The sequence below is a fragment of the Nesoenas mayeri genome (assembly GCF_963082525.1).
Source record: "Nesoenas mayeri genome assembly, chromosome: 4".
Lineage (NCBI taxonomy): Eukaryota > Metazoa > Chordata > Aves > Columbiformes > Columbidae > Nesoenas > Nesoenas mayeri.
Genome location: NC_137540.1, coordinates 60,025,186 through 60,038,617, shown reverse-complemented (window position 1 = coordinate 60,038,617; position 13,432 = coordinate 60,025,186). Strand labels below are relative to the sequence as shown.

The following is a 13,432-nucleotide window of genomic DNA, read 5'->3' as shown; positions in this document are numbered from 1 at the left end:
AACAACTCACCCTTCACTAAGGTAGTGGTAATGATGACTCACTAGAGGAAGAAGTCTAGAAGTTTTCAGGTGCACCACAACTACTGCCAGTCTAGTGGAAGAAATCTGCCTTTCAGTTTGTGTAGGACAAGATTTGCTCAAGTGCTTTCCCTACTGTTCAAAGATTTTCCTTTGTGTATAATATGAATGATTTAGAAGAAGCTGTGTCAGCACTGATTTATACATTGACAGCTAAGGATAATAAGATATGGGCAAACATACAGCTCACCCTTTTACAGATTAACCTGCAGACTGCATTAGGCAAATTTGATGACATTAAAAATTTTTTCCAATTTGTCTGGAAACAATTTCTCTTTTGTATTGTGTCAAGGGTAAGATTTCATGCCATTGTACTAATTTAAATAGCTTTGATAAATTGTTCAAGAGGTTAGAGAATTGTACTGTGTATATATTTTACCTCTTTAAAATAAAAAGGCTATTAACTTAATTGTTACATGAAATTCATTAGTAAAAATTGAAGGAGCCTGAGAAAGTAGGTTTAAATATTCCAACACTGCAGCACTGGTGCTGTAACATTGCACCAAAATGATTAAAGATCATATTCAGGAAATGATAATTTGCATTTAGCTTTCTGTACACAGAAACACAGACACTGTTACAGTTATGATATTTTATTCCTGTGTAATAGTAATTCAGATCAAAAATATGGGTGGAACTAGAAGAACTTTATAGAAGTTGGTACATTACATTCAACAGTGGGTGTGATGATTTATTTATAAAGTAAAACGTTATCATAGATTTAGAAGAATCACAGAAAATGCTTTAGTAAAAGCCTCATTAGCCCTGCTAGCTAATACATAATTGAAGACAGAAGGGCAGAGTTCATTTGTATTTTGTTCATTTTCTTAGTATTGTTCACACACATTTACTCATATATATATATATACATTATCTGACACTGACAAGTTATGAGCTTGAAGAAGATCTTCTGGTTGTTTAAAGTGAGGTTGTATCATCTTTGCTTTGCACATTGTGCCCTGAAATGCATAAGACGTGGCAGTATTTATAGGGAAAGCTTTTATCAGCAGAGGAACTGGGATTTTGTATTTGCCTGGCTGTTAATTTCAGCAGACTTTTTAAATTGGGCAGTACGTACTGTATCAATGTTTTGAATTTAAAAGGTAATAATATTCTTCAAAGAAATGAATGTAAATTTTTCATAACTTAATACTTAGAGATTAATAATATATGGGATGGGTAGCTGAGTTTTATGTCCAGAATTCAAGTTCTCCGTTACAACATCCTATCTGCATATAATTGCAGAGAGCACAAAGTACATAGAAAACCACATACTGAAGGTTGCAGCAGAAATACTAGTTTTACTTCGAGCAGAATTAAAGGAGATAAGTAACCAAGTATGTAAAAACCTTGAACACTATGATTTCTATATGTAGAAATATTCTAGAAGGTAATTATTCTAAATCCCCCCCCAACATCCCTGCACCCCCCACATTGTCCAGGCATGCACGCATGCAGAGAGACCCCTAAAAGTGGTGTCTCTCTCGCCAGTCCCTGCCGTGGCGGGTGGAATTAACATGCAGCTGGGCTGCTCTGATAAATGGATTCTGTTAGGTCACCGAGGGGATGCATGTGACATTAAGTGATTTACCGTCCTTTACCTTAATGAAATTGTTTCAGCAAGATGACGCTGAGAGCTTTTAATGGATAGCTTTTCTTGATGTAATGAAATTGCATTCCTTTGGCATTTAATATAAGGTGCAGTTATTATTTACTGGAGCTTTCCCAGCGCCGCTGTTTTGCGCAGACAGTTGAGAACAAAAAGGGATTTCTGTGGCAGCATCCAGGCCAGCATGCCGTCTGACGGTCTCGAGCATACGAGCTGATTTGCAAAAGCGTTTTGGGTTACGTGGCCTTGCTCTGATGGCCCTTCGGGAGGCTTTTCTGGGCACCTCATGCTGCCAACGCTCGTCTCCCTTACAAATACCTTCCTAATCTGTTTAACAGGCAACTGGATTACAACCAGATCAGCTGTATTGAAGATGGGGCATTTAGAGCTCTGCGCGACCTGGAAGTGCTGTAAGTATTCCTGTATCTCTTACTTGTAGCAAGAGCTCCGTATCTGGGGAGTACTAATGTAAAAGCTTATCTACGAGCCGCAGCCTGGTGTCACGATTGTCTAGTGAAAAGATGTCTTAAAATAATCCACTGCAATGTGCTATACAATGGTCAAATGATGTGGAGAGGCAGAGGTATTCGTTTACTCTGAAGGACAGCCATTAAATACACACACACAAAAGGCAGATGGCATATGCTGTAAGAAAATAATATATTTTCTTTTGAAAGGGGGGGGGGCAGTATTAATGAATCCAATTAATTTTGTAAATTATCCATCACTGTTGAAATGCTGAACGTTTTCAGGATTGCCTTTGTCGTATACTCAGACATCAATTAAACTCTGTTTAAGGAACAATATACTATATGTATTTGGCAATCTGGATGTTTTCAAAGAGGCACTTTTCTATCAAACGATACTGTTATGTGTTAAGATGTTTAACCATGTGCACATTAAGTGTTGGGGTTCTTTTAAACATTTTAAAAATTATGTGTATAAATACATGTGTGTGTCAAAAAATATCTTTGCCACTGAAGGTTAATATTGCAATACTCTTTTGCATACTTTTTCTCACTGTCTCAAAGTGGCCATCGGTGAGGTTAAAGGTAACAAAATTATCATGAGTGACCTCTGACCCAACAATAGTTACTGTAATGAGCAAAGTGCCTCACTTCCCAAATAGTTTGAGGCACAGGACACATTCCTGAAATATTTTCTCTTGTCACATTTTTTCTGGGCTTTCTGCATTAAGTGAGAGACTGTGTATCAGTGAGTTACTTCATGTTCATTTGAATCACACTTGGTAAATCACAACACTTTGAGGGGGATGAGAAGTGGTTTTTGTTGGTTTTGGTTTTTTGTTTGTTTCTTTTAAGATTCTGAAGTAAATAAACTTCTTTGGCAATATATAGTCTCTATATGTCCAAGAAACTGAAGAATGCGTGAGCTGCTGGTAGTAAAGGTTTTTTTATTATTTAGATATAGTGGTATTTCTTATGAGTGAATGGATCTTACAGCTAAGTTTGTTTGGGTTTTTTTTTAAATTATAATTATAGAATTATAGAATAACAAGCCTGTTGTTAACTTTCTGATATAAAGCCATGTAAAATGTACTGTAGATTCAGTATTACAGCTAGTTGTGAAGTTGATGAATTGTTGGTTGTCTGTCAGTAAACGTGATGTTCTGTGAGATTTTTATCTTTGGAACCCATCTATATGACAAAATAAGTTTTCCAGTGATGGCTTAATCTGGTTACTGTGTTTTTTAATACAAGCCTTTCTTTACATGTGAAAGTATTAAATGTATATTTTTTAAAAGATAAAGTATCTTCTGCATTTTTTAGTGCTTGCAGTTTTCAGTGTTCTAAGAAAGTCATTCTTGCCAGTTGAACTCACTGGTAAAATAGTCACATCAATTTCAATAAAAGCAAAAAAGGAAAAAACCTGTTAACATAATGGTCTGCTGAAAAAGTAGGTACTTAGAATTTTGAGAGTGAATATACATAGGATGTTGGCAGTGTTCAAATATACAACTAAATGTTCACTATCTTGAATTATGTTATATGAGAAGCAATGATGTAAAGATTAAGTTTTTGAAAAACAGAAATAGGTATTTCAAACAGTGCTGAAGAGTTTGTTTTTAATTCAGACTCCTTTCCAATATGGCTTAAAGAATGAAAGATCTGTAGATCAGATAATACTGTATATGTTAATTATTCTAAGCACATACTGTGTATATTACTTTGAACTACAAGTATAGGATAAAGCTTTTAAATAATCTTTGAAGTTATTTAGGTTGTAATCCCGCTTAGTGATAGTTTGGAACATTAGCCAAAGTAACAGGTCTTGTGTATTGGTGAAATAATTGCAGAATCTTAGAGGCTGTTAGTGTTAAAGGTAAAAAATCAACCCCAAATACAGACAATTCTGAAAGATGAAAGCAATTATAGGTGTAATCTTCCCTGTGAATTTTTTTCCTTTTCCTCTTTCTCTCTCTCTCTTTTTTTTTGTTTTAAGAGAAAATCTGCTGTATTGGGGGAACAGTGACTATGGGAAAATATATAGTGCTGTTGTATTAAAAAAAGTAAAGTATCAAAAAAATTTAAAAATGTCTTTCAGTTATCGCAGTCTGCAATAGTATCTAACAATGAAATCAAGTGTTTTCATCATTACACAGAAGCAGTTAAGAAAATAATTTAATACCTTATGTATCTCGTATGTCTAGTCCTGACACTTTTTTACACCCTTACAAAAATAAATTAATAGCTCATGTATACAGAATAGCAAGGCAAACATCAAACATTATAAAGTGAAAATTAAAATATTTGTAGATACATCTTTAAACATCTAGCAGCTGTGGAAATATGTACTGTTTTCCATTCCCATTGTTGAAAAGATGATTTTAAAATCTTGTAAAAAGTCATTTTGGAAAAATTATGGGAGCTGTCATTTACCCTGTGAACATTGTAAGAAAGTCTTTCCAAGATTTACTGATCGTCATTTATTCATTAAGGCACCTTTTGTGGATATACCCACTTGGCCATTTTTTGTTGTTTCATTTTTGTCCTATTTTGCAAAAGGGCACGATTCTCCCTTTTCCTCTTCTTTTGATTGTTTTCCTCTTTGTTTATGTAGCCCTAAGGGCACACAGGGGAGATCCCTTATGCATGGTGAAGAAAACATTTCGAACGTAGAATGAGTAAGCACGAAAAGGTAAAATGCAGCCCATTGCACCAGTAATTAATTGCTTGGTTAATGTAGAGGTGTGTAGCCTGATCCACTTCAGGGTGCTGTCAATTTACCTTTCTGTGTTTCAGAAAGTACTTAAAAATGTATTCAAAATGAGCACAAACAAACAAAAAAACCAAAAGTAAACCATAAAAAATAGAACACTTTTTGTTTCGAGAGGATAAAAAAAGTTGGTCAGTGGGAATTATTATTTATTAGTGTCATAGTTATGTGTTTAAAATCCCAGAGCACATTCTCCACTCTGTTCAAATGAGTAATTTCTAAGTCAAAACTGTAAATTCTATCACTTGTTTCCTTGTTCTGGAGTCAAGCTTGTTTGCATTTTATTTGCAGCCTAAAGGCAATATATAACTGCAGGACTGTTCATAAAGTTTCATTATCTTTACAAACTACATTTACTGAGTATGACGGGACTGTGCTACCCAACAATTGACTAAGATTTGTTCCTATTTGAAGTTCCAGGCATCATGTCCAAAATTTAAATTTTTAGTTTGCTAAAATATTAACATCCCTGACTCCTCCCATTTTCTAGCAGAAGTTCTCCTATTATTCATGCAACTCTGCATCATCTATAGCAACTCTGTTCCATATAAAACCTAATTGCAGCCCAGAGTTAAACGTCTCCTGAAATTCTTGAAAAAAAAGGCAGATTTTGTCATTGTATTCTCTATCAAAAATATCAACTCTTGGAAGCTAGAGAGAGAAACCAGACTCCTAGAATGAAACAATTTTCTCTCTTTTTACATTGGGATGACAACCTTAGCTTGAATGCTGTACGTGTTCTCAGCATTGGTGGAAGCTCAGTTACTGGGACCTTGAATGATTTAGGATTATTAATGGAATGGGCAAACCATAATGTTTTACCAGGCATTAAATAGGAAGATAAAATATATCTGAAAGCATCATTTTTTTTTTCCTGATACCTGTCCCTAAAAACAGTACACCATTATCTTAATTAGCTATGCATTTTTAAAAAGTATAGCAAATGTGACATAATTGTAATGTGTTAATATACTTCTTCTTCACCTCACAGCACTCTCAACAATAACAACATCACTCGACTGTCTGTGGCAAGTTTCAACCACATGCCCAAACTCAGAACATTGTAAGTAGTCCCACTGAAACTGGCTGCCATTTTTATTGGTCCAGTATATCATTTTTACCTCTTTCAAGTTTTGTCAGTGGTCTATAAATACATATACAGGTAAAGAAAGCATAAGCTCAATTAAAAAAATACTCAAGTATTATGAGGTTGACAGTTGTTAAGTCTGTATGTGCACGTATGGCAGCTAATTCTGGAAGGCAAAACTAACAAGTGACCCCAAAGGTGCTGCTTGGGGATCAAGAGATAAAGAAACATTTGCATGCTTTTTCATCAGCTTTTTTAGGATGTGGGATGAATCAGTCTGAAAATGATTTCATGGCCTTTACCCAACCAGGTCTTCCGTAGTGCTGTATTCAGTCACAGAAAAGCTTCACCTTCTAACAAAAAAGATGAGGGTGGGCAGGATTCTCTTTTATATGTTACAGCTGTATAAAGAAAGAAATTGATGTTTTTTGAAAGTCAAAAATTTGTTTTACTTTGAGCTATTGAATGGGTCACTTTTCATTTAGTAACATGGAAGAATCTTTGATTGGCTGTCAGATGTGATAAATGGGAAATCTTTATGCTTTTATTACTGTACTGCTAGCAGACCTAATTAAACTAAACCGGCTCTCCAACATTCTTTGTAACATAAAATTATAGCATCATCCGGTAGTGCCATTATAATTAAAGTTGTGTCAGCATTTACAATAAGGTCCCCATTTTTAGAGGTTATGACTTTCACAGAACACCACCTCAGGCTTCTAAAACAAAACACAGGGAAAAGAGTAGGTAAGCAAACAATACAGTTTGGAGTTATTTCTTTTATATATACTGAACTAAGAATAAATGCATATTGTTTTGAGTGGCAAAACCAGAAGATATCAAGGTTTAGTCCTGAGATTCATTTTCAAAAAGGTTTTCCAGTGAAGTGGGAATCAAAACTGAATGAAACAGAGTTCAAGAGTAGCTCTTATTGTTGAAGAACTACTTTTACAAAGCCAATCCATTTTCTTTTCATCATTTTGGTTTACACAACTGTTTTGAAATCAGTGGGACTATTCACTTGAGTTTACATACCATTTCTAACTGAAGAAACTTCATGAAGGTGAGTAGTTCTGTTGTTTTCAGAACAGAATTGTAACTACTCTTGCTTGGACAAATACAAGAGTACTTAAATCATGCTGAGCGTGGGCTTTTGGTGGCCTCAGTTATATTTTGAGAATAGAATTTCATTCCATTCTTTCAAGTCTGAGACTTGAAAACATGAATGTCTATATCTCTTTCAAACCTCCAAATGCAGTTTATATTCTGAACCACAAATTATAGTGAATCAAATTTGCAACATTTACACTTTTTGGTAGGATTTTTCATCTTTTGAAAATTTACTTCAGAAACAAAAGACAACAGATACACAGAGTCCTAGGTTATAGCTGTAACATCCCATTTTCAGTCAGAATATGCCTGTATAACCATACTGATTTCAGCAGCATTAGTTCTGACTTGCAGTGGTGTTCCTGCCTACAGCTGGCCACAGATTGTACTGAATGTGTGTGCTGTATTGTGAGCTGTATTTGCAAAGCATCCACCCAAGAATTAGTAAGAGAAAATACATTGCCTTTAATTTCTAGTCATTTAAGGGGGGAGTGAAGTGAGTTAGTGAAAAATCTTTTGTTTATGTAGGTTACACATTCCATGTTTCTTCACAGATTTTTTTTTTTTATGGATTAATTAGATCCCTTATCTAAATTCTGATTTTATTGCACTTCCTTTCCAGTTATTTAGTTAGGATTAACCACATCAGCTAAAAAGAACCAAAATGACATTACTCTGTTATGGATGATTCTGAATGAGGATTTGATTTATAGCTGTGGACATCCTTTTCCGTAGTTTGAGAAAATGTAAGAGCCAGAGAAAAGTAATTTACCTAATTTAGTGAATACATTTGTCTGATATTTTATCAATGGCAAAGTTTTTTTGCTACTTGGCAAGGAGCCATGGTCTCGTGTTGGACCCTGCCAAAAGAGAGGTGACTTAATTCTATTGCTTGCTGCCATTTGGTCTTTTAATTTCAGGCACTGCTTAGAATGTAGGTCCCTAGGAGCCAAAAGCAGTTAATCCTCCTTTCTGTGATTAAACAGAGAGGAAATCAGAAAAGGAATGTGAAAGAAGGTGTTTTTATTGAGTTATTACTCTGTCTTGTTCAGCAGAAAATGAATATGAGCTGTTAAAGGAATTTTGCAGACTGTTTCTATAGTGACTAATAATGGCAAAACTTACAGATATATCTACTTGGAAACAAAATCTTTTATTACCTCTTTTTTTTTTTCTTTTCTTTTTTTTTTTTTTTCTTCCTGTCAGTAGATTATAGAGCAATTTACTTGAGACAGTTTTGTCTCATTCATGATTTTTACAGATCTGGACTGAAGAGTCCCACAGCAGCTTTTAAGCTCTTGCATATTTACTTATTTCTTTTAGACAAGAGAAAAGAAATTACAGATAGGTTAGTGTGAAGCCTTCTTTTCTCTTACAATTAATTAGACCACAAATAAAAAGTAATTTTGCTGCTTGTATAGTCTTATTTATCAGCCTTTAACTCTCAGACTTTCTATGAAAGATCTGAAAAATTGATTTCTTGTTAACAATTTTTATTAATAAATTGGCATAGTTGCTTGCTGAAGGGAAAGCTGGGCAAGTTGGTTGCTTTTCTGTTTGTTCTTGCTAATTTGAAGGCATTGATGTGTTTCTTGCCATGCAGTCGTCTTCACTCCAACAACCTCTACTGCGATTGCCACCTGGCCTGGCTGTCAGACTGGCTGCGGCAGCGGCCGCGGGTGGGGCTCTACACCCAGTGCATGGGGCCCTCCCACTTGCGGGGACACAACGTTGCCGAGGTCCAAAAACGGGAGTTTGTCTGCAGCGGTAAGAGATTCGCTCGCTGAGTCCTGTTTTAAACCACACCTGCCGACAGCTCAGCAGTGATTGCTAGTGCTGCATGTTGACTTTTTCTAGCTTTTGCATAATCAAAGCATTAATGTTTATTAAAAAAATAAACTAGTTGTTTTTATCATTATTTGTATATTTGGGGCGGGAGGCGAGGGGTGCTTCTTTCCCTACAAATTTTGTGTAAATACTGCATTCATGTAGATTATATAGCCTCCTAAAAGTATAATTATGGGGGAGAGATGTGGAGCATTAAATTAAAGGTATAGTGACTGAGAATATAAGGCCTTTAGTAGTAAGGAGTTACTCTTTTTTAACTTTACAGTTTGTTATTTTTTGTTATTTTCTGCAATTTAAATAATATTCTGAATCCCTAAGTAACTTTCTAAATGTTTTGGGTATGCATTATTGCATCAGGTCACTTTCTGATATGAAATAATGAAATGACTAACAGTTCATTACTAATAACTTTTTCTCTATTCAATTTTTTTCCTTTATTCGTATCTTCTAGATGAGGATGAAGGCAAGTTTATCTTTCTTATTTAAATAGTTTTAGACTCAAATTGGATTTTTTCTGTAAACTTTGACTACTGATTCAAGTTTCCTCAAAAACATTAAAAACCAGCTGGAGTATAGCTATCTGTCTTTTCAGTGATTCAGCAGGATTGTTTTTGCTGGTTGATTTTCTGCAGATCCCCAGAAGCCTATTGCCAAATATGTCAAAATTTGCACAGATCTATGCTTTTAAAAGAGTTTTATGGAGAGCACAATGTTTTGTCCTTATTAAGCGGCTTCTAACATCAAAGTGTAAGGCAAATGCTAACAGTATTCTTACCATTAATTCTGCCTTTAGGTAGACTTAAAAGGGCTCCTAACAAGATCACTTAATGTATCTTACTTGTAAATGGTCTGGCTGTAGAGCACAAGTGTCAAAAGCACTTTTATAACTTGGTCATTTTAATGCTGATTTTGAGGCAGGGGAACAACTGTGCTTTCTCCCTGGATCATTGTACTTTTGTTTAATAAAGGCAGGTGAAATATTTCCTACCCTTTAGTATAAAAGGAGTATTATGTTTTATTAGTTTTGGCAGCTGTTTGTACTTTTGTAACACATAAATGTGAAATCAAATTATTATATTGCAAACTACTGTCTCGAAAGACTAACCTTTTCGGTAATTTAAAAATTGAACAGTCATTATTTGAGGTTTTAATTAGGAGCAGCACTGGCTGCAACTTACATTATCAATATACCCTTCCTATGTTAATATATGACATTTAATATAGTGAGAGAGACCTTAGATTAATTGTGGTCTCATGGTCAAGGAGGTTTTTTCCCTGAGATTTTCAAAACAGGGGCTACTACTGCTACATTTATAAGTCCTAAATTACAGTTGGCCCCTTGAAGGCAACCAGGAGGCTGATGTGGCCCCCGATTAAAATGAGTTTGATACTCCTGGGCTACAATGTTTATTTTAGGAGTTTTGCCTTAAATTTTTCAAGGAGTTGTAAAATCTGATATTTTATGGTTGAGGTAAACTGGACAGTGTTGTGCAGTTTTAGGAGAAACTCTTTTCCTTTGCAGGTCACCAGTCTTTCATGGCTCCATCCTGCAGTGTCTTGCATTGCCCTACTGCATGCACCTGTAGTAACAATATTGTGGACTGTCGTGGGAAAGGCCTTACTGAGATCCCAACAAATCTTCCAGAAACCATCACTGAAATGTGCGTAATCTGACTTTTTCTCTATAAACTTGCAGAAACCATTTTTTTCCTATGTATTCATTTTTGCTACTTCTAAAAATTCATGCTTTATACAGGGTAGAAATTTTGGAATGCACATTCAGATATAAAAGGAATATGCAGGTTATGAAAATATTTAAGATCTTTATGTTGTGTTATGAATTAGTTTTATATTTTTTCTACCTTTCACCCCTCTCAGAAAAATCTCTCTGCTTGCAAATAAGTGCCTACTTCAGAAAATCCATGCACAGTGCCTGGGAAGGCTGCACAGACTGTTTTCATTATTTAATGGGTTATATACTGCCTTTCTTGCTTGTGTATTGTACATCTGTGTGCATAGAGGAGGAAAAATATTGCAAGAAAGAAGTACAGAGTATGTCTCAAACATTGTCCACTATATTTCTACTGCTAGCCACTAGAGCTAACCACTGAATCGTGGTACAGACACTGGAAGACTGACTTTCGTATAACTATCTTCTAGACCTACATAGTTTAGTGGGGGTACATGCTGTTAACATCTATACTTCCTTGAGAAATTCAGTACTAGAGATTGTAAAGGTGTTCCTGAGTCTTGTCTTTAAGGGTCATCACTCCCAAAGAAATGATAGGATGTGGAAGCTACTAGTTGACTGTGAATCCACTGTTAAAAGAAATTGGCACAACGTAAAAGCAAATGGGAATTTACGGAATGGAAAGGTGCTTTCCACTAATCTGTTCACTGTACTTTCTACATAAGAAATGCTGTTCAGTTTTAAGCATGGATTGGTATGATGTTCAGCAGTTTATTGCCCTGGAGAGTAAAAGCAACCACATAACACCCCTAGCATTTGGGTAAGTATTGAAAAGGTTGCAAATTGAGGCTCAGTGTTTCCTGCTAGGCTAGGCAGTGTTCAAATCCCAGAATGAAGCCTTTTCACATTCTGAGATTAATAATCCATTAATATAGATAAATATGTATGTGTGTGCTCACATAAATATGTACAGTATATATACTGTGCTAGAAAGTATATAGTTTATAGTCATACAGTGTAAAACCTTATTTCTCTGTATTGTATCTAGTTTGTAAGTGCTGGCTAAATAAAATGCAGATCACAGTACTTTACACAGGTAAATAACACCATTCATGTCATAAGACATTTATTGAAAAGCTAATGCAAGAAGAGATAGAACATTAGAAAGCCAGACTTTAGTAGTGATTTTATATTAAACAGACATACACCCATGAATGCCAGCGTGACAAGAAAACTGGACTTCAGTAATTGACTTAGATTTTGAGAGAAGCAAGCAGAAGGACTGAGATATGATTTGAGCCAGAGGTGGGCTGCACGTACCACGCAGTGAGAACAAAACTTCCCAGTTGAGTGAAAGGTAAAGAGAGAAATGTACAGAAAAATAAAGAAATAAAATAAGGCACATGAAAGGCTCTGAAACTGAGGGATAAACTGAGTGGAAGAATTAGAGTAGAGGATCTTGTGAGTAATTGATGAGAATCACATGTTCTTTGCTGCCTTGTCAATAGGTTGAAGAGGAATTGAAATTTTCACAAATAACTGTATTTTAATGGTTGTATGAGGAAAGCTTAACACTACACAGGTTCCTTGAATGTGGGGAAAATAATTAGTGATAGTTCTTTTACGACTGTAATGAGTGGTGGGTATATTTATCATCTTGGCATAGAAGAGAATGAGAAGGAGAAAAGAGGTTGAAGAATGAGTGATTTATGGAGTAAAAAAGGTTTTACCGATAATGAAGTGAGGGAAGTCTACAAGACTGGATCAGACCAGAACACCACCCTGGCCATTGACCTGCATCAGTTGTTCCTGAAGAATGTTTTGGAAAGAGCAATATACAACTTCAGAAGTAAAATACCAATATGACACCTTGCTCCTGATATATTTTGGGGTTCTTTTTCTGGAACATGAAAATTTGCATAGCTTTCAGGAAAAAAAGATTTTGTTTGAAACATCCAATCTACTTTAAACCCTACTGTGTTCTTAATCTTCATGTTATTTTAAGCTAATAAATTTTGAGGGAGGGGGCTGCGCTCAGAATCTTCCAGTTTAAAATATAGTCTTTAAAAATTTCATTAATTTTCCTTTGTCTTTGTAGAAGGCGGGAAAATGGATTCTGGTTCATAATTTGTCCTGCCAACTTCTATTTTGCATACTACCCACATTCTTCCCTTCTCTAAAGTAACTGTTTCAAGTCTGTTCAATCTTTTAGAATGTCAAAACCTTCCATGTCTTAATTAATCTCCTCATTTTTCTCTGAACTCTCTGTTTTCTAAATATTTTGTACCTGCAGTGACCAGAGTTGAAGATGACATTCCAGATGATTGTGAACCATCATTTTCTATTAATGGCATTTTAGTTTTCTTTCATTTGCCTTTTGCAACCTTCATACTCACTTGATTCCTTGACTGATTTCCATTGATTCCACCATGTTTTCCATTGAATTTATCAATGAAGGAGTCCTAGGCATTTTCTCTTGGCTCTCACAGTTTTGCCAGGAAACAGAAGTTCATACATATAATCCTATTATTCCATCCACAGACATTTCTGAACATTAAATCCAGTTGTATGTTATTTTTTAAAGCTGCTCTATGGAAGACTTCAGTCCTCTCTGCTTTCAACTTAACATGCAGAAAGACTGTGACTTTCTTAAATTGTTATCATACAATAAAAAGTGTTTAAAAGCTTAATTTTTAAAGAATTACTTTGCAAATGTTGCTTATAGCAACTTTAGATTAGATTAGATTAGATTAGATTAGATTAGAAAAAATGA

The 13,432-nt window shown here is 35.1% G+C and overlaps 1 protein-coding gene across 2 annotated transcripts in view; it reads left to right on the top strand.

Annotated features, from left to right (window-relative positions):
- The window catches only part of SLIT2 (slit guidance ligand 2), a gene marked incomplete at both ends in the record, with an annotated part of 263,549 nt that overhangs the window by 163,868 nt on the left and 86,249 nt on the right, over positions 1 to 13,432 (top strand). For both annotated transcript variants that reach the window (XM_080343319.1, XM_080343318.1), the window contains 4 exons: positions 2,026 to 2,097; positions 5,916 to 5,987; positions 8,725 to 8,888; positions 10,492 to 10,630. In XM_080343319.1, the coding sequence (XP_080199445.1) occupies positions 2,026 to 2,097; positions 5,916 to 5,987; positions 8,725 to 8,888; positions 10,492 to 10,630 (447 nt within the window). The remainder of the gene's footprint in view (positions 1 to 2,025; positions 2,098 to 5,915; positions 5,988 to 8,724; positions 8,889 to 10,491; positions 10,631 to 13,432) is intronic.